We start from the raw sequence: 20,686 nt of genomic DNA on the forward strand, positions 1-20,686 counted from the left end.
CCCGCCCCGATCCGTCTGAAAGGAAACACTGACACATGTCTGCATTGCTTCCAGTCTCACCTTTTTGGATTTACATTAGAAAGATTTGAGAGATGAAGAAGAAACTGTCTTTGTAGGATTAATGTTTCTGTTGTCTTTTTGTTTTTTCTTTGTTTTTTCTTTGTTTTTGTTTCACAAAAACAATTAAAAAAGAAAATCAGATTAAATGTGGATCCATTACAGGCTGTGCGTTCTTCTTCAGACTGAACTTATCTGAGGCACTCCGGTTCTATGTATTGGTTCTACTTCCTGTAGAACCAGACCCAGAGGAGACTTCCTGCAGAACCAGACCCAGAGGAGACGTCCTGCAGAACCAGACCCAGAGGAGACTTTCTAGAACCAGACCCAGAGGAGACTTTCTAGAACCAGACCCAGAGGAGACTTCCTGGGATGAGGGGACAGAATGAGAGGAAGAGACGGAGAACAAGCAAACAGACGAGCCTGCTCTCAGATGTGATCTGAAACTCCATTCCACTGAGATCCTGAAACAATGAAGACAAGAGAAAAGTACAGGGAGAACAGGAAGTTGTCGGTTTTCCAGCAGTCCAAACCTCCACCTTCAGGGTCTTCTTCAGAGTGGGTGTGGTGAGGAACCTTATGGCGTTGGAACCTCCGACAAATTCAGGATGCCGTGTGTGTGTGTGTGTGTGTGAGAGAGAATCACTGAGGGTTTAGGGTCATATTTTCAGCAGAATGACTGGACAGAGCAGATGAGGGTAAAGGACCTTTGTTTATTGACACTTCCTCAGTAGAACCACAGGTGGAGAGTCCCCCAGTCTGTCAGATGGAGAATGAGAAAGCCCCCAACACTCATTAAGGACTAATTAAATTATTAAATACCTACACATTGACTTATTAGTCAATGTGTTTCTGCTGGTTTCTCAGTTTACACACAGACGAATGCTAAGAAGAATAAATAACTGGATAAACACCCCCCCCGGCAGGACTGGTCCACAGCCACCTTGTCTTTGTTTATCAAACGGATGTCTTTTAGCTGCTGCTGATTTCTTTATTCTACACTTTCAGGGTTTTTTCTCCAGCAGCTGTTCTAGATTTGAACCACAGTTCTACAGATTTCACCGTCACCAGAAGGTTTGCCCCGCGCTGAAACACACCGTTGATTCTGAGCCGACTGAAGCAGCGTGGTTCTGCTTCAGTCCAGCTAGATGACGGGTCAACATTCGCAGTCTGCAGCCACTGCGCACGTGGCCCCGTGCACGGCGCCCGGCTCTCAGGTGGGCCTGCTGGTCAGAGGGTGGAGGACCGGGGCGGGCGTGGGGGCTCCGGCCGGGACGTGAGCGGTCTGGAAGAAGTAGAGCTGCAGGAGGAGAGAGGGGTGAGTCCTGAGAGAGCCTGAGAGCCCGACCGGGCCCGGCCCTGCAGAACACCCACCTGGCAGCCCACCGCCAGCAGCACCTGCACAACCAGCATGGACGCCAGCGTCACGCCCGCCATCAGCCTGGTGTCCTCCCGGAGCACGGGCCAGAAGGCCAGGACCAGGACGGAACCAGAAATCACCATGGCAACCACGATCAGCGTCCAGCGCAGCCACTCCAAAGGAATGATCCAGAGAACCTGTAGACCACAGGGCCAGGGTTACCGAGGGTTACCGACTGTTACTGTCAGGGTTACTGTCCGTTACCAAGGGTTACCGACTGTTACTGTCAAGGTTACTGTCCGTTACCGAGGGTTACTGTCCGTTACCGACTGTTACTGTCAGGGTTACTGTCCGTTACCGAGAGTTACCGACTGTTACTGTCAGGGTTACTGTCCGTTACCGAGGGTTACTGTCCGTTACCGAGAGTTACCGACTGTTACTGTCAGGGTTACTGTCCGTAACCGAGGGTTACTGTCCGTTACCGAGAGTTACCGACTGTTACTGTCAGGGTTACTGTCCATTACCGAGGGTTACTGTCCGTTACCAAGGGTTACTGTCCGTTACCAGGGGTTACCGACCTTTACCGAGGGTTACTGACTGTTACTGTCAGGGTTACTGTCCGTTACCGTCAGGGTTACTGTCCGTTACCGAGGGTTACTGTCCGTTACCGAGGGTTACCGACTGTTACTGTCAGGGTTACTGTCCGTTACCGAGGGTTACTGTCCGTTACCGAGAGTTACTGTCCGTTACCGAGGGTTACCGACTGTTACTGTCAGGGTTACTGTCCGTTACCGAGGGTTACCGACTGTTACTGTCATAGTTACTGTCTGTTACCGAGAGTTACTGTCCGTTACCGAGGGTTACTGTCCGTTACCGAGGGTTACCGACTGTTACTGTCAGGGTTACTGTCCATTACCGAGGGTTACTGTCCGTTACCAAGGGTTACTGTCCGTTACCAGGGGTTACCGACCTTTACCGAGGGTTACTGACTGTTACTGTCAGGGTTACTGTCCGTTACCGTCAGGGTTACTGTCCGTTACCGAGGGTTACTGTCCGTTACCGAGGGTTACCGACTGTTACTGTCAGGGTTACTGTCCGTTACCGAGGGTTACTGTCCGTTACCGAGGGTTACCGACTGTTACTGTCAGGGTTACTGTCCGTTACCGAGGGTTACCGACTGTTACTGTCATAGTTACTGTCTGTTACCGAGAGTTACTGTCCGTTACCGAGGGTTACTGTCCGTTACCGAGGGTTACCGACTGTTACTGTCAGGGTTACTGTCCGTTACCGAGGGTTACTGTCCGTTACCGAGGGTTACCGACTGTTACTGTCAGGGTTACTGTCCGTTACCGAGGGTTACAGACTGTTACTGTCAGGGTTACTGTCCGTTACCGAGGGTTACTGTCTGTTACCGAGGGTTACCGACTGTTACTGTCAGGGTTACTGTCCGTTACCGAGGGTTACCATGAGGGTTATCAAGGGTTACTATGTGGGTTTACTCTGAGGGTTACGGTGAGGGTTACCAAGGGTTACGGTGAGCGTTGCAGTGAGGGTTACTGAGTCAGTAACAGAACCCTAAAAGAACAGCAGACGTTCTGCTCAAGCAGCTCTGCAGCTGAACTGTTCCTCGGCAGTAAAGCGGAGTTCTGTGGCTCCTTCACTGTGTTTCCAGGTGTTGCATGTATAACGGCGGTAGTGGTTTCTTGGGGTTCTGTTGATGCTACTCACTGATGTGGGGATGTAGATGAAGAGGGAGTAGCCGTAGACACACACGGTCTCCAGGAAGGAGTAGCCTCCGACCGGCCTGTCGCCCCCCAGCCTCCACAGCAGGAACCCCCACAGAGCCCCAGGCACCAGCCAGGCATACAGGAAGATGGCCGCCGCCGCCACCGTGACTGAGAGCAGAGGGACACTACCAGTGAGCGGCAGTGCCTCACCCCGGCAGAGTGAGCGGCAGTGCCTCACCCCGGCAGAGTGAGCGGCAGTGCCTCCCCCCGGCAGAGTGAGCTCCTCACCTCGGTGGAACTGGGGCCGGTAGTGGTAGGACGGGTCTCCCATCTGGCTGAGGAAGCTGGACAGGTTCCCACTGATGGCGACGGAGAACACCAGGGTGGTACAGATCCAGAAGGGACCTGCAGAGACAGACACACCTGCAGCCCTCATCTCAGGGCAGGAGCTGGTCAGGACCCGGTCTCGGGTCTGGACTCACCGTAGAGGTCGGGGTTGCTCTTCAAGTGGTGTTTAATGAAGTTTCTCCCAGGCAGAGGCATCACTGAGCCTTTCAGGCGGTCCAGAACCTGGTCCAGAACCAGAACCATCACACTGACAGCAACACCTGCATGGCTTCAACATCTATTAGTACACACACACACACACACACACACACACACACACACACACACACACACACACACACACACACACACACACACACACACCACACACACACACACACACACACACACACACACACCTGCATGGTGTCCACATCAAAGAAGGACTGATAGTACTCGAAGGTCCAGAAGCCTCCTCTTGATTTCTCTCCTCCGAGGAGCTGAAAGGTGGACATCAGTGAGCTGCAGTGCACTCCAACCCCAGACCAGAGGCCAGAGTCCAGACCCAGACCCAGACCCAGACCAGAGTCCAGGCCCAGACGCAGGCCCAGACCCGGGCCTGGGGGCCCAGGGCCACATGTAGCCTCACCTCTGAGCTCTCCTCCTGGCCCTCCTCGTCCTCCGACAGCTCCAGCTTCACGTCCGCCGCCCTGCTGCCGGTGTGGGTGGAGGCAGCCAGGCTGAGGGTGGAGGCCTGGGGGTCAGCAGACAGCAGCTCTGCAGCCTCATCCAACTCTGAGGAGCAGAACACACCCTGAGGCCTGCTCACGATCAGAACCCGGGAGAACCCGGGAGTCTTCTGCTTTTCTTCTGCACCTCACGGTCCTCGTCCGATCCAGAGAACTGCCCTGCTCAAAGGCAACCTCCCCTGGACAGGTGAACGCTCAAACATACAATCCGCAGGGAGAACATGGAGACTCCACACAGGAAGGCCCAGACCGGACTCACACCACAGCCACCACCAGCAGCTCAGGTGATCCAGAGGGTCTCGCTGTGAAACCCCCACAGGAGTCTCATACGGGTCACGTGACGCTTACGTCATACATCTCATACGGGTCACGTGACGCTGACGTCATACGTCTCATACGGGTCACGTGACGCTGACGTCATACGTCTCATACGGGTCACGTGACGCTGACGTCATACGTCTCATACGGGTCACGTGACGCTGACGTCATACGTCTCATACGGGTCATGTGACGCTGACGTCATACGTCTCATACGGGTCATGTGACGCTGCATGCTGCCGCAGACTGACAGAGTATCTGAGTTTCTAAAAGAGGACCGGGGTCAGATTCAGGATTCACCTCGTTTCTCAAGGATCACAAACTGTGTGGGTACAGAAAAACCTGAGCACCACATCTGGTCCGCCTCCAGGTCTTTGAGACCCGGGATGTTGGACTCATTTCCATCCACAGCTCACTCATGGGTTCTAGAAGCAGGGTTGTATGTCTAACAGCTTCACGGCTTTAAGAAACCAGGACCTGAACTCCTCAGTCCTCTGACTGAAAATGTCTCATTTCAGAATAAAAGCCTCTCACGGGCAGTGCCACTGTTTCACCTCAATACTCAAAATTCTGCTTCAAACCTCTCATGACGTGCTGACTGTCGCTCAGTCTCAGTCATTTCTGATCCACATTTTTCTCATTTCATGTGATCATCTTGTTTCACTGTTTCATTCACTGACACGCTGGACAACGAGCCGCTTTTACCTTGAAACTGCAGATCACCTGGAGTGGCCATCGCTTCAGGTGAAGATCACTGAGCCCGACACCTGAGGAGACAGGAGCACCCCTGTGAGCACCCTGTGAGCACCCTGTGAGCACCCCTGCCTGCCAGCCGCGAGCGGAGCTGTGCTGTAACGACACGCGCTTCAGCAGCGGAGGCGCGCGCTCCGTCCGCGTCCAGCCGGCCGCGAGGCTTGTTTAGAAGGAAGACAGAAAATGTTTCAATGTACCGTAAACACTTCAGCGCCTCCACTGCCGACGTGTTCCGATTAACGTCACCACGTACACATGACACGTCAACACGTAAAAAAACCTACGTCACCACGTACGCATGCGTAACATGAGCTGATCTGCTCAGAAACAACAGGTGTGTTCACCATAGACATACATAGAAAGGCGAGATAGCTTACAGACCAATGACGTATAGAATTACTAGACCGCTCACTGCCCCCTGAGAGACGGCAAATCGCAGCTGACTTCCGGTAGTGGCAAAAAGCGGATTCAGAGTGGGATGCCAGCACGGTGTGTGACTTTGTGTTTCGTGATTTACCAAGGTACAGTAAACTTCTGTGTTGGAATCAAGTCACAACGCTTGAGATACATTGTGAACACCAAGCCAGGAGGCCCAGGAGATTTTGTTTTTTTTAATTTATCTCCTCTGAAACAGAAGTCACAAAGACAAGTGTAACCTGCGACTACGGAATGTGCAATTAATATGTCATTGTGTGCATTTTTTCATTTACTGTGAATAAACTTTTAATTTTTATTGCAATTACTGTGTTTCATGCTTTCATTTTTTCCATTTCTTGTCTTCCTTTGGCTGTTTCACTCAATCTGTTGTAATTATTCTAGAAATGAGTGTCCGTTGTATTCAATGGACCCCCACTGCTTAAATTGACTTGATTTTTTATTACACTACTTTATTTCTTACATTTTACTCTGAAAAACCTCTGTGTATGTTAAGGTATTCACTTCAGTTCAGTTCTTTATTGAGCATTAAAGCATTATTACATAAATATATTACATAAATACTGTGCATGTTCTGACTGCAACAATTGCTCCTCCAGAAACTTTTTATCGCCATTTTTGTGGGAGGAAAAGAGCAACCATTCCAAGGTATGTGGGTCTGAGCAGCTGTGAAAGTCCAACTGAATAATTTGAATTGGAGAAAAATTGTTTAAAACATTAACTTTCTAATTTGGTATTGTTTCTGTTTTGGCAGAAACATTCTTGATTTCAATCAGCAGTTAAGGGACCGTCTACAATTTACAAGACGCTGCAACAGTGAAGACAAATGCCATATCCAATAAATCTGATAAGAGTCAAATGAAGGTTGTGGTGGATTATGGTGACACTGCAGTGAATCCCAGTGGTGGGATTACGTTTTTATTCTACATTTTTTTTGGTGTTTGTCTTCACTGTTGCAGCATCTTGTAAATTGTAGACGGTCCCTGAACCCCACAGCAGGACCGGCTGCTTATAGAAATCAATATTGTTTCTGATGCGTGATAGACACACACTTTTAATAAAAATGAGCTTGTAGCATATCGTCCACCTCACAGCGACGGGATGCAGGCGCCCTTTGTATGTCACTGACGTTTTGTTTAAGAGTTATTGAGACCGAAATTCCGTATCTGTCAACTACAAACATGCTTTGTTTTTTCTTGTCTGTGAGGCTAAACAGCGCTATGATCGCCATGACAGCGTGCCTAGGACAGAGATTTTACTGTCTGCTAACAGTAAAAGCTATAACATAACACATATTGTCCCATCAGTGATGACAAGCAGGCCTTGAAGTCAGTGTATTTACACTGGATCACACAGCGCCCCACTGCTTCTTGCCCCTACCGGAAGTCAGCGCCGATTTGCCATGGCGCCGCTGCTGTCCGCCGAGCAGCGAGCGGTCTAGTAATTCTATACGTCATTGTTACAGACGCTGTGAGCCAATGAGGGCTGACGTCGCTACGCGGCGGCCATCTTGCCTCGGGCCGCTGGCTCTCTGATTACATTAATGCCCTGGAGCGTGTAATATTTAATTAAGCATAGCTTGCTCAATTTTCAACTGATTTTTAAATGGATTGATTTGTTGTAAAAGCCAGAGATGTAGTTATTCACAGATAACTATAACCATGGACTTTCATATCAAATTAAAAAAAGTAGATCGTAGAGCATTACCTGCCATAGCACACATACAGTAAAGCTAAACCGTCAAGTGTTTTTTAAGCACTCTAAACACTTTTTAAACACTATATTTATAATACTTATGATATGAAGGGGTAAGTTGACCCACATGATATTTTAAACTTAAACTGAGCAAATAATGTATTTACATTATATGAATTGTGATTCATATTGGTTCATTTTACCCCAAGGCTTTTGGTTCCTCTGGCCCTACGGCCATCGTTTTGATAAAACCTCACAAATTTAATGATTCAGTGACCTTTTGCTAAATGATTCACATAGTTCTGTACACCGAACATCACTAACATGCAAAATGTATAAGTTTAAACTTGGGTCCATTTGCTTTATTATAAAAATAATTATACCACAAAAGTCAAAGAATTCCACAGTCATTTGGAAAATATGTTTTTGTTCTTATTTGAGTGTTTCAAATGCAACAAGAAGTGTAAATTCACACAGACACCCTGACTGTGGACTTATTCCCATACGCTGTATGCTAAGATCAATGACTTCTAACATAAAGTGACATGGCACTTTGTAAGATACACGAGATATGGCTTTTTAAATAATTTGCAGTGTGTCCTGCTTAGTTAATAGGATGTTGACAAATGTTAATAAAATGTGCATTATGGTCATTTTAATGGGGTAACTGATGCATGTGGGATGTCAGTGTGATCTAACACACATATTGTATCTTAACTGTAAATTCAGGGGCCGTTCTGAAATATTTTGGGGCTGGAGCCACTGACCGGGACGAGCACAGCAGCCTCAGACCTGGTCCTGGGTCTGGTGAGGAGCCGTCGACTGGACCTCCTCGGCCACATGCTCTTTACAGGACTCCTCAGTTGTGTGTGTGTGTGTGTGTGTGTGTGTGACAGAGAGAGAGAGAGAGAGAGAGAGAGAGAGAGAGAGAGAGAGAGAGAGAGAGAGAGAGAGTCCATCCTTTTATCCTGTTTGGCGGTAAGTTTTTGTTGGGTGGGGCGGTTGGGGGGGTGGGGGGGGGGGGGGGGGGGGGGGGGGGTGGGGGGGGGGGGGGGGGGGGGGGGGGGGGGGGTGGGGGGGTGTGGGGGGGGGGGTTGGACGATTCTCGCCCAGGGCGCAGTTGTAGCCAGAACCGCCTCTGCTAATGATCTTCTCACTGCCGCAGACTCAGAACTGGTTCCTGTCCAGTCAGAGCTCAGTGCTGATTTCAATACTATTGATCATGACGTCCTGCTACAGAGACTGGAATATATTATTGGGATTAAAGGGACAACATTAAACTAGATTACATCGGTTCATACTGATTTACAGCTTTGTGTGTCACTCAAACATTGTCCCTGGACTGACCATTTGAGCAGGAAGTGAGAAGAACTGGGTTCTACCAACCCAATTTTATTGAAAAAAGCACAATAAAAATCATCATCTGGGATGAAGCTGGGACTGGCTGGAGTTATTTAAAGCTTTATTTTATTTTATTCTTTCACATCTTTTTACTTCTTCAGCTTCTTGAACTTTTTCTGCTTTTCAGTTGAGCTTTGTCTGTCACGCCCGGTGCCTCTGCTGCCATACGGGGGCGCTCAGGGCCTGTTTGGTTTCCCCTTCCCCTCCTGTGTCTGCTTCTGTGCATCTTTGTAGGCTCGCTGAGGGTCTGTCAGTGTTCTGTCCTGCAATTCAGTTCAATTCAGCTTTATATAGAAAGCGCCAATAACAATACAGTCACTTCTGGACATTTATGCAGAACAAAATGTCCTGTGTTCTCCTTGAGAAATAAAAGAGTAACAACTCCGTGCTACCTGTGAATGGATCCTTCCACCTGCGCCGAGACATTTTCAGCTTCGCAGATTCAATCCATCCATCCATCTTCTCTGCCATCGACCTGTTCTGTCACTGATTCTGATCCAGCCACGCTGAAGCAGAAGGTTCCAAGCAAGCAGCAACACAAGTCACGAAAGCGTTGCTTCATCTTCTTCTTCTTCCTCTTCTTCTGGTTTTCAGATTTCTTCTCGTCTTCATCCTTCAGTTCCAGGTTTTCTGCGCCCAAATCTCTGGTGGTGGGCTGAGGAGGACCCTGAGACAGACCCTGAGGAGGACACTGTGGAGGACCCTGAGGAGGACCCTGAGGAGGACCCTGTGGAGGACCCTGAGAAGGACCCTGAGGAGGACCCTGTGGAGGACCCTGAGGAGGACCCTGAGGAGGACCCTGAGGAGGACCCTGTGGAGGACCCTGAGGAGGACCCTGAGAAGGACCCTGAGAAGGACCCTGAGGAGGACCCTGAGAAGGACCCTGAGAAGGACCCTGAGGAGGACCCTGAGGAGGACCCTGAGGAGGACCCTGTGGAGGACCCTGAGAAGGACCCTGAGGAGGACCCTGAGAAGGACCCTGAGAAGGACCCTGAGGAGGACCCTGAGGAGGACCCTGAGGAGGACCCTGTGGAGGATCCTGAGGAGGACCCTGTGGAGGACCCTGTGGAGGACCCTGAGGAGGACCCTGAGAAGGACCCTGAGAAGGACCCTGAGAAGGACCCTGAGAAGGACCCTGAGGAGGACCCTGTGGAGGACCCTGAGAAGGACCCTGAGGAGGACCCTGAGGAGGACCCTGAGGAGGACCCTGTGGAGGATCCTGAGGAGGACCCTGAGGAGGACCCTGAGGAGGACCCTGTGGAGGACCCTGAGAAGGACCCTGAGGAGGATCCTGAGGAGGACCCTGTGGAGGACCCTGAGAAGGACCCTGTGGAGGATCCTGAGGAGGACCCTGTGGAGGACCCTGAGGAGGACCCTGAGGAGGACCCTGTGGAGGACCCTGAGAAGGACCCTGAGAAGGACCCTGAGGAGGACCCTGTGGAGGACCTTGAGAAGGACCCTGAGGAGGACCCTGTGGAGGACCCTGAGAAGGACCCTGAGGAGGACCCTGAGAAGGACCCTGAGAAGGACCCTGAGGAGGACCCTGTGGAGGACCCTGAGAAGGACCCTGTGGAGGACCCTGAGAAGGACCCTGTGGAGGACCCTGAGGAGGACCCTGAGGAGGACCCTGAGGAGGACCCTGAGAAGGACCCTGAGACAGACCCTGAGAAGGACCCTGAGGAGGACCCTGAGGAGGACCCTGAGAAGGACCCTGAGACGGACCCTGAGGAGGACCCTGAGAAGGACCCTGTGGAGGACCCTGAGAAGGACCCTGTGGAGGACCCTGTGGAGGACCCTGTGGAGGACCCTGAGGAGGACCCTGAGAAGGACCCTGAGGAAGACCCTGAGGAGGACCCTGAGGAGGACCCTGAGGAGGACCCTGAGGAGGACCAGGAGAGTCTGAAGTCGTGGCAGGTTTCAGTCCTTGTGAAGCGTTGCAGATGTTCGCTGAGGGAGGCCTGGACACAGACATGCAGAGTCAGAGGGAGTTCCTGCTGCTCAGAGCTGATCTTCTCTCTGATGCTGATCTATAAATCTTTACACAATGTTTGAGGTCTTCCTTATCAAAAATATAATAAGTTTGTTGACACACTGACCCACGGCGGAGGAAGCTCTTGGTAATGAAAGGATGGCTGAGGATCCCTTCAGGTGTGATCCTCTGCTCGGCGTCCCAGCAGACCATGGCCTTTAAGAGATCGAGACACGCTGTCATGTCATGCGGGTCGTCGTTCATAGTCACTCGAAACTGTATTGGGAAAAAATCAAAAAAGCAAAATTGAAAACCTTTTCAATTATCAAATGAAGGAGGACATTAAACAGTGATTTTTCAGTGGGTCACTACTGGTCTTTACAGACATACCGTCAACATGTCTTCCAGGCAGCAGATTTCAGTCTTTGAATGAGCACGTCGGTGGGTCTTCTTCAAAGTCTCTGATATTGGCTAAAAGGCAAAATTAATCACAGTATTAATGGTGCATGTAAAATAATAAGTGTACATGAAAATACTGTGTTGTGATGTACAGTGAAAAATAAAATTAAAAAGTAATAGAGAGGCGGTGCGGTACCTTCAGTCTCCAGTGATCCCCATCTTTTTGAAAATACTTCTTTGTCCTCACTCCAGCACTCAGCAAATGTTGTGGTGGTGGTCCCAGCATTTGTATGATTCTTTGCAACTGCAAAAAAACAAAGTAAAGTTGTTATTCGTAAATTAGTTTTCACATTCTGAGACCGTCAGGAAAATCCAGCAACTCAAGACCTCAAGATGGAAACTTCACTTCTTAGGGAAGACACTTCCAGAGAACATTAAACCCATCAAAGTGTTTGTGTTTCATGCATGCGTGTAGAAAATTACTTACTGTCCTGCTTTCAATTCTGCCTTCGAAAAGAAACCGGCAAAACAGCATGTGGCCCATCATGCAACCCAGAGACCAGATGTCAATGGCCTCTGAGAAGGGCAGGCCAAACATTATTTCTGGTGCTCTGTGAAAGAAGAAAGAAATGGAATCATTATTAGTGACACTGTCAGACTGAATGACTGAGAATCTGAACATCAGTGTGTCTGAGCAGCTCACGGTGGGAGATGCAGTCACGGTAACGCCGTCGGTTCTTAGGTTCTTACCTCACTTGATGAATCTGGTGGATGCTTCCTGTTTTCGCTTCGTGCCTGAACATTGCCAGGCCAAAGTCAATTAGTTTGACCTTGAGTGGGTGTTTCTTTTCATTCACAAACATGACATTGTTTGTCTTCAGATCAGCGTGGATCACACCAACTTTCTTGAGTCCGGCAAATGCTGTGGCCAGTTGTTGGATTATGACACGGATGTCATCGAGGGGCATGGGTTCCACCACATCAATCGTCTTGTCCAGAAGTTCATACTCCAGACTTATGTGGTTCTTAGCATGCAATTCCCCATTATATTTGACAATATTGGCCTCATCCAACTTCTCAGACATGAGGGTCCTCATGATCTCAGCCTGCAGAGACACGATCATTTTAATGAGCGACATGTTCAAACTGATCTTAGCAACACAAACAAAAACACCAACCTTGCTGGTTGAGCTATTGCTACCTTGAATATAGTTAAAATTTGCTAATATGATATTTCTCATACCTCGTGTTCCAGACTGTGTTTTTCATCAATCTGGACCTTAACAGCCACTCTCTTTTGGTCCCCGGTTTACGGCACTTGTAGACCTCTCCATAACTCCCTTGGCCCAAGAGTTCACAAACTCGGTAGGACTTTGGGAGGAATGAGTGTGTTTTCTCCATGGTAAAACACCTGGATCCCTCAGTGTGAATGTGATATAAGCTGTCTGTCCTCGCTCTCGGAAGCTATTCAACCCGGTCTCTGTGAAATGTGCGTGAGCTCAGTCTTCCACTGCACTCTCTGGGTCGTCTCTTCACCGAATGACCGGATGCTGTTTTAAAAGCCCGTGTGAGAATCTGATGTTCTCTGATGGTGGTGATGTCATCAGAGGTGATGATGTCATCAGGCCCTTGACTACTGTTGTCAAGGGCCGGAAAAACACTTACAGAAAATCTTTCATTGCATCTGCTGTAACCATCCTGCTCACTTTTTAACACTTCTAAACAATTTATTCATTTTTATTGTGTAAATGTGTCCTGATGCGAATGTGTGAATGTGTTCGAGAGCCCTCGCAAAGGGTTAGGTCCTTTGTACAGAGACTGTGGTCACATATGACGTAAATAAATAAATAAATAAATAAATAAATAAATAAATAAATAAATAAATGAATGAATAAATAAGAAATTCATGGTGCAACAATTCTGTCTTGACCTTTGAGCTGTTAGCCATTACATGTAGAAAACAATGCTATCATTTTTGTGTGGGTTCTATTTGAATGTGAATTAAACATTGTGAACTTTCCTGATTTCTTGTAAAGGAGAGAGTTTTTATGAGCAAACCAGCACCACATACAGCCTAATTAAGGCAAGTAAAAAAAACCACACACCTGGGGAAACATGATCCAGTTTGTCTCAATACTTGCTCTATGCATGACTACATGTGATCACCACACATGATTCACACACAGGAAGCTGGGTGTACATGGTCTGAAACTGATGCATCAGTGTCCACGTCTGACCATAACGATATGATGATCATCACCATCAGCCATAGCGCCACCCATTGGAATCAGGAAGTGTGGTCGCCATGTTCTGATCAGCTCCAAGTTGGATCAGACTCTGGCCCTGATGGCCTCTGTGTGATGACTGACAGTCTCATTCAGAGTACTGCAAGTTTCAAGGATTCATTCAAAGCTGCTGATTTAGGACAGAAACTTGTGTTCCTGTGGGAGGAGTAGGCCACTGAGCTGTCTAAACTCAGGCAAACTGTGCACGAGCTGGATGATGTTGAAAATGAACCTCAGCCAGAAAGGAAGCATCATGGAGTAAACAACTGTGACCAAACAACAGAGCAGTTCCCTTCAGCTACTTTAAATTTTGCTCCACGCTTCATATCATTTAATTTTTTTGTGTTAACTCTGTTTTGACATCCCCACTGTAACAACAAACGAAGGCACCCACCTCATACATCAGCATGGAATTTATTGTCATTTTAGTTTCAGATGAATGTTTCACATTTTATACAAAATCATTAGAAAATGCCTGACACGCCAAAATCCCACCGCTCAATCCTCGTTCTGCGGCGTCACACACCAGAGGACTAACGCGGAGTCATGCAGCATCCTGGACCAGTTGACGAGGCTCAGCCTGACACCTCCGGATCCATCGAATATAACAACCCACCGTCTCCCCAAGGGTGGATACTCTCAAGTCATAACCTGATGATATGGTACAGTGATATCTTGCCACGTCTACTAATGTACAGAGCAGAGATACAGTGGAGTAAAAGGAGACCATCAGGACTTCCTGTTTCTCAGCTGTCCCCCCCCCCCACTATGTGTCTCTGATGTATGGATGCAGTACCACATCAACAACACCATGCATGTTTTCATACGCATGACACATCACCGGTTATGATTGGTTACGTACATTTTTTAAAAAAAATCAATAATATCAGTTCAAAATCAACCAATGACTGCAGGCCTGGGGGAGGAGGGGTGGGGGCGGGCGGGAGGAGAGGGAGCCTCTGTATGAATGAGGTAAACGTGAGCAGGGACAAGTCCAGTGGAGGCTAATTACTAGATGTTCTGCTGATGTACATACCCAGCACACACACACACACACACACTCTCAGACATAAATGGGCTGTCAGCACAAACACACTCACTCACACACACACACCTCTGCCTCATGCCAGAACCATTGCATTCTGGGTAAACTTGTCTCATGCCACGCTGGACGGCAGGCGACCGCAGGTGAGAGAGGAAAAGACAAGCGCAACGCCTTCGATTAAGATCCGACAAACGAAATGAGATTTGATTAAAACAAATGAAACGAGGTCTTCCCTCTTCAGACAGGAGACAGCATGACACTCGGGCAGAGACGCACTTACACAGTCACTGTCATTGTACACAGTGCTTGTGTCTGTGTGTGTATATATCACACGTGTCTTTAGAAGAAGACACAGCTACATGGTTTTCTTTTTTTGTTTTTCTCCCCCAACACACACACACACACACACTCATGCTCAAAGATGCTGATTTTCACATTGGAGCATGTTATTTTTTTCTTTTTTTCCAGCGGTTGGCACATGTACATGCAAAGCTTCAGTTCGGCCTGCGAGGCTAAACTGGGGGGGGGGGGAAGACAGACGTGTAGTGAACGCACAAATGCACGGGCAGACGGACAGACGGGCTCTTCAAACGCTTTGAGCGTTCAGAAAAAAGGAAAGAAAAACTAAACACTCCCCCCTCCTCCCGCCGCGTTTGTGATTCTGTTCCTGCCCTGCCCCGCCCCGCCCCACCCTGCCCCGCCCTCCCTGCCCCGCCCTCCCTGCCCCGCCCTCCCTGCCCCGCCCTCCCTGCCCCACCCCGCCCCGCCCTCCCTGCCCCGCCCCGCTCTCCCCGCCCCGCCCTCCCTGCCCCTCCCCGCCCTCCCTGCCCCGCCCTCCCTGCCCCGCCCCGCCCTCCCCGCCCCGCCCTCCCTGCCCCGCCCTGCCCCACCCTCCCCGCCCCGCCCCGCCCTCCCCTCCTTGTGTCACACGTGTGTAGCAGCACCAGAGGAGCCCTCTGATTGGCAGGTATGTTCAGTCAGTCAGTTTCGAGGATGAGCGGCGGCTGCTCGTTCTCCTCCAAGCGTAGGTCGTTGAGGTCGTCTTCGAGCCCCGCGCCGCCGCCGCCACCTTGTTCTTCACAGTAACCTGAGGGACGCGGGTCGAGAGGTGAGCGACAGCGCAGATCGCGAGTGAATAATATTCACACGGGAGAAAGTGGTGATTTTGTGCGTTTACAGTTGAGCGACTTACCCCTGAAACATTCACCACAGAACGAGCATGAAAACATGCATGATTTCTTCATGCACACACATCTACTACACCACAGTGACACGATAACAAAACAAAACATGGTAACACTTTACTAAATAGGTCCATAAATTCCTTACAAATTTTCTTGTGAGTCTTCTAAAGTTGAAAATGTGAATCTTGGCGAATAAATAACTAAATAAATGTATTAAAAGTCACATTTACACTGAAAGTTTGCTCATGGTACCGTTGAAAAGGAGATTAATTATCATTTATCTGTGAAACTGTCAATTTAAGAACAGCTTTGATGCAATAGTTTGCAGTGGAGTTTAAACATTACATTACAATGAGAAGTGCTTTTAATATTTTAGCCCTCAAAGGGACATACAGGGACGTCTAAGTAATACAAGTGTAAGAAGGCGAGCCAACACACCAGATTTCATCAGCTGTTACAGGAATATCTCATCAAAAGGTGTGATGAACTGGGGGTTATAATTTATTGGGTTAAAAATAAATTAGGTTTTCTCTTTATTTCCATCAAACTACATCAAAATGTCTGTTCAGCTCCCTCCACCCTCAGCTGTGACAAAAGAAAAATGTGAGGAAGTTCAGGACCTCAGAAAACAAAGTGTTACTTGTGAATATACCTTTAGTGACAGCTGCACTGTAGGTTTGGGCCACAAGTGGGCGATCATGTGACCCCCGCTCAAGGATCTCATTGGGGGGCTCAGCACTGCCGTCTAACCTGAGGCCGGCGACAGAATCTCTCAGTATCACTGTCACAAATTATTAATCTTATAACTGAGCTGTGCATCATTACCCTTCATCTGACACATACACTCCGTGTTCACTGCGAGTGTGTTCCCTGTGCTGCTTCATCAGCGTGCATTCGCCTCCCTCTTGCGGGTCCAGATTGTACAGATGCAGGTAACCATCGGCTGCTGCCACCAGCAGCCTGGGAATCTTCTGAATCCTGACACGAAACAAAGAATTAAGGAGTACAGTTTCAAACCGACGCAACTGAACACTGATAGAAACTCAGTGACTTTTACAAACTTCTCACTGTTTAGCAGCCAAACTGTGTCGAGCAGCAATGTCTCATGGGAATTTGAAAAGGGAAGTGATTCATCGGTTACAGACACAGTGGAATTTTTTGGTTAAAATACCTAAAATCACAACTGGCATGAGCATCATGACAGAGCGGGTTTTAGGGCCGACTCACTCATCGTGAGGCAAAATCAGTTCAGGAGAAAAAACAAACGTTAGAGGTTGTCATTTGTGGCTTTATGTGTGAGACAGCCTCAGAATGATCTCACTATAGGTCTGATTTCACTCATTTTAAATCATATTGGCTTAACGGTGGAGTCTTATTTCCACTGATCTGTGAGCCAAGTGCTCAATTACGGCCAGTGGCCAAATGATCAGACCTGAGAAAGACTCAAAAGCCCCAGACTGATGTGTGACAAAGAGAACGTTCCTTCCTTCCTTCCTTCTTCATGAGAGGACTAATGCGGAGAGCCGCTACATAACCATGATCTGAAAACACTGCAGAGGGAAAAGCTTGTTCAAAACGGATTATGATTGATTTGTGATTTTTTTCCGATAACATTATTTTAAACTCGACTTCTGGGACTTTTCATTTGAAGCAAGATTACTTGTCATTTGGTTCTAATACAGTTTTATGATTTGAGATATTCCACAATATTTTGCAATCACTGTTGACTCGATAAGTTTAAATGTAATGGCGAACGACAGTATATTGTTACTCAGTGGTGTGTTCAGGGCAGGGACGGAAAGATGCAAACTGTGACAGGTGATCTGAGCCAAAGAGATGATGGCAACGACAAGCTGCAGGAGGAAAAGAAAGCTCCAGAGAAACGACCCCGAAGCAGCAGAACAGACTCACAGCTGCTGAGCCACAAGCTCAAAGAGCAGCAGGTAAGGCTGAAGACCTTATAGACTTTTATTGGCTATACTGTTTAAGAGGCTGTTTCAGTTATTCTGCTTTCTGCTGATAATCAAATCAGCCTGGTATAAGAGGTAAATGTAAAATAAAAAAAAAGAAAGATGTGCAGATTGAAGAGATGGATTCTTCTTACACAAATATTGTTTGGAATTAGTTAGAATAAAGGGTGTGTGGTGGAATTAGGACCATTAAAAACTGTGTTCCTTTTGTTGCGCTTTGTGTAAGGATTTGTGTATTTTCGTTCTCCCTTTCAGGGCTCCATTGGTGAGCTGGAGGAGGAGCTGGAAGCCGAAGGAGCCACGAGAGCCAAAGTACAGGACGGTTTGTAACTGCAGAGGATGGACAAATATCGGCAACTTTAATCCAGCCTTGGTGCTTCTTGATTTTTTTAAGTGATCTATTGCTTATTACTTAATACTTATTATTTTTTGAGAGACTGGAAGATTTCTTTACCTCATCTTTCTGTTTTTTATTACATAGATTCTCTTTTTAGAACAATAACACACTACAATAAAGCTGCAGTGGAAACCTGCTCTCTTCCACTTCTCTGCACTTTCCTGACATCAGTTCCCCCTGGTGGTGCATCAGGGTTCGTCAGAATCCTGCCTGATTATTATCATTTTGTTTGTGACATTCCAAAGCATTTTGAGGGTATAAGCATATGTGAAAAGTTGTGAAACTTGCCAGACACATCAACCTGGTGACAATGTTCATATGTTGGGAGAAACACATTTTTGTGGTTGAATAGCATGAAAATTCTTAGAGCCAACTAGTGATTTAAAGGTAATACCAAACAGCTTGAAACATGGCATGTTGATAGTGAAGGGGTTGTGAGCAACAGTTACGAAAAACTTCCACAGAAGTCTGAGGGCACGAGTGCTGCCATGCACCATGTCTGATATTCGCTGGTGTAGCATGAACACATCAGAGTCCAGATTTAATCACGCCCATATCACAATAATGACCATCTATATAATATTGACCTGTTTGGGTCTTTTCAGTCCGGCTTTAGAGCTCATCACAGCACAGAGACAGCTCTGGTAAAAGGTACTAATGAGACGTGACCGAACGTCTCCGCTGTCCTCAGCAAGCAGCGGGTGCTGCGTGAGCCCCTCCCCCGTCCCAAAGCTCTCACAGGCGGCCAGTCTCAGCAGCGCCCCCTGCTGCAGGCAGAGCAGAGAGGAGACCCACACCACTCCCTCCACACGTCAAATGAATCGCGCATGCGCAAATACACCGCTGCTCACTTGCTGACAAACCAAGAATCAACAGTTCACACAATCGGATAACTGCATCCACTCAAAGCCCACAAAAAACACCACGAAGAAAAAAAGACTTTATCAGCGTTATCTCGCGAGTCAAAAAAAAAAAAAAAAAGAAAAAACAAGACCGAAGCCGCAGGCACCCGAATAAATATTGGATCTGCGTTTGATTCATGGAGGGAACTTCAGCTGCATTTGGGAGTGAAAACGGATGCTGACAAAAATCACATAACATGCGCTGTGGTCTTGCAGTAAACCGCAACGTAGTAAACAGCAGGAGCATCCCTGGTGCAGCGCTGTGAAGACGGACATTCTGTAAAATGTTTGTGTGCGCTCCCGTGCCGCCTTGGCTGGTGGCTGCAGTTCCCCACAGCGCCTATCGCGGCAGCACTGAGGTACATTTTGAAAAGTTGCCTTAAAGAGCAACTAACCCCCAAATCACTTTTTTTTTGCTGATAAACTATATAAATGCATGTCTTATATTGTTGTCTACTCGTTTCTGACATTACTTTTACAATTTAGTGCAAATTTGTTTAAAATCCTATTTTTGTGACAAAAACCGTCTCACTACCGCCCCAAGTGGTTTAACAGCTTTACTACATTTGAATTTCGTGATTGGCTGGATGATGGCATCCAACGTACGTATTACCCACGCCCCTGCATCCATCGTACGTCATCGAGTACAGCCCTATATAAGCGATGCCTCCCCTACGAGTTGGAGTCGGACCAGAGCGAGCCATCTTTTCCACAGCGATTAGCAGATTAGCATTGTTTTAGCAGTAGCATCATTTTAGCATTAGAGTGAGCTGGTTAGATCATTTAGCGTAGTTCACAGGCGTAATTTACGTAGGGTTGGTGGGTTATAAAAACCGACGAGCTCCCCAGGAGCGCTGACGCTCCGTGTTCCGAGTGAGCACCACTCTGCGCCGCTCCCACGCTCCGTGTGAGCACCGCACCGCCCGTCACCGCTCGGAGTCGCTCGGCCAGCATGCGCTGTCACAACAACTCAGCCCCCCCCCCCTTTCCAATCCACCGAGCCCGCCTCTTTTCAAATCCTGAGGGGGGCGGAGTAAATCTCTGTCAGGGGGGTTAGTTGCTCTTTAAGTCCCTTTAAAGGTGCTGTAGGCAGGATTGGGCATTTCCGCCATCTTGCTTAGGTTTACCTAATTTGACCCATCTAAGATGGCGATTTGAAACACAGCACAGCCAATCCTGTCCTGTTTTCTCTGACATCACGCCCTTACGCAAGTTAAGCCCCTCCCACAAGAACTTTCGACGAACGCCCCTCAACCAATCACGGTTAGAGCCTCAGGGGCTCTTCTGATTGGTCAAAGATACCTGAGATTCCTTTTCAGCTCAGAACAGAGACAGATGGAAACGCTGCCCCTCACGGTAGAGCAGTTATGCTACACTCCTAAAGGATTATCAATGGATACTCTAACATTTAATCTAAAGAAAACAGAAAAATTAGCATTGATTAGCAAAATCCTGCCTACAGCAGCTTTAAATCAGTGCCTGCAAAAATAAGGCTTTAAAAGAGGGAGTGCAGAATGTAATTTATAGATACAAAATGCAGTGTTTTTTTTTATTTTAGTCACTGAAATAAAGGCCTGAATTAAGATAAAAACTGAATATTCAACAGAAAAAAGACGAGGTCGCAACTGATCAAGTTAGTTAAAAATCTGATCTTAAACGTTTGTCTGGTCCAAAGCGGAACGTATACGAGCGAGCAGTTTCCGTCGGAAGATT

At 48.0% G+C, this 20,686-nt stretch overlaps 2 protein-coding genes across 3 annotated transcripts; both read right to left on the reverse strand.

Moving 5' to 3' along the window:
* Nucleotides 1-752: 752 nt before the first annotated feature.
* On the reverse strand, nucleotides 753-5,547 carry yipf2 (Yip1 domain family, member 2). 2 transcript variants are annotated; one of them, XM_030089769.1, is made up of 9 exons: nucleotides 5,489-5,547; nucleotides 5,244-5,305; nucleotides 4,121-4,266; nucleotides 3,891-3,971; nucleotides 3,627-3,714; nucleotides 3,433-3,549; nucleotides 3,146-3,312; nucleotides 1,432-1,614; nucleotides 753-1,357 (listed from the first exon to the last, which is right to left on the reverse strand). In XM_030089769.1, exons 2-9 carry the CDS (start codon nucleotides 5,272-5,274, stop codon nucleotides 1,271-1,273), a joined length of 900 nt encoding a protein of 299 aa, XP_029945629.1. In that variant the 5' UTR covers nucleotides 5,275-5,305; nucleotides 5,489-5,547; the 3' UTR covers nucleotides 753-1,270. The 2 variants fall into 2 exon arrangements, with proteins under 2 accessions (XP_029945629.1, XP_029945628.1); XM_030089768.1 differs by having other exon boundaries at nucleotides 5,244-5,316; nucleotides 5,488-5,537.
* A 9,918-nt stretch (nucleotides 5,548-15,465) lies between these two features.
* Nucleotides 15,466-16,935, reverse strand: LOC115387456 (WD repeat domain phosphoinositide-interacting protein 2-like). Its single transcript, XM_030090165.1, has 4 exons — nucleotides 16,928-16,935; nucleotides 16,548-16,682; nucleotides 16,357-16,454; nucleotides 15,466-15,607 (listed from the first exon to the last, which is right to left on the reverse strand). Exons 1-4 carry the CDS (start codon nucleotides 16,933-16,935, stop codon nucleotides 15,498-15,500), a joined length of 351 nt encoding a protein of 116 aa, XP_029946025.1. The 3' UTR covers nucleotides 15,466-15,497.
* Nucleotides 16,936-20,686: the final 3,751 nt, after the last annotated feature.

This window comes from Salarias fasciatus, chromosome 4 (assembly GCF_902148845.1).
Source record: "Salarias fasciatus chromosome 4, fSalaFa1.1, whole genome shotgun sequence".
In the NCBI taxonomy this organism is placed as follows: Eukaryota; Metazoa; Chordata; class Actinopteri; order Blenniiformes; family Blenniidae; genus Salarias; species Salarias fasciatus.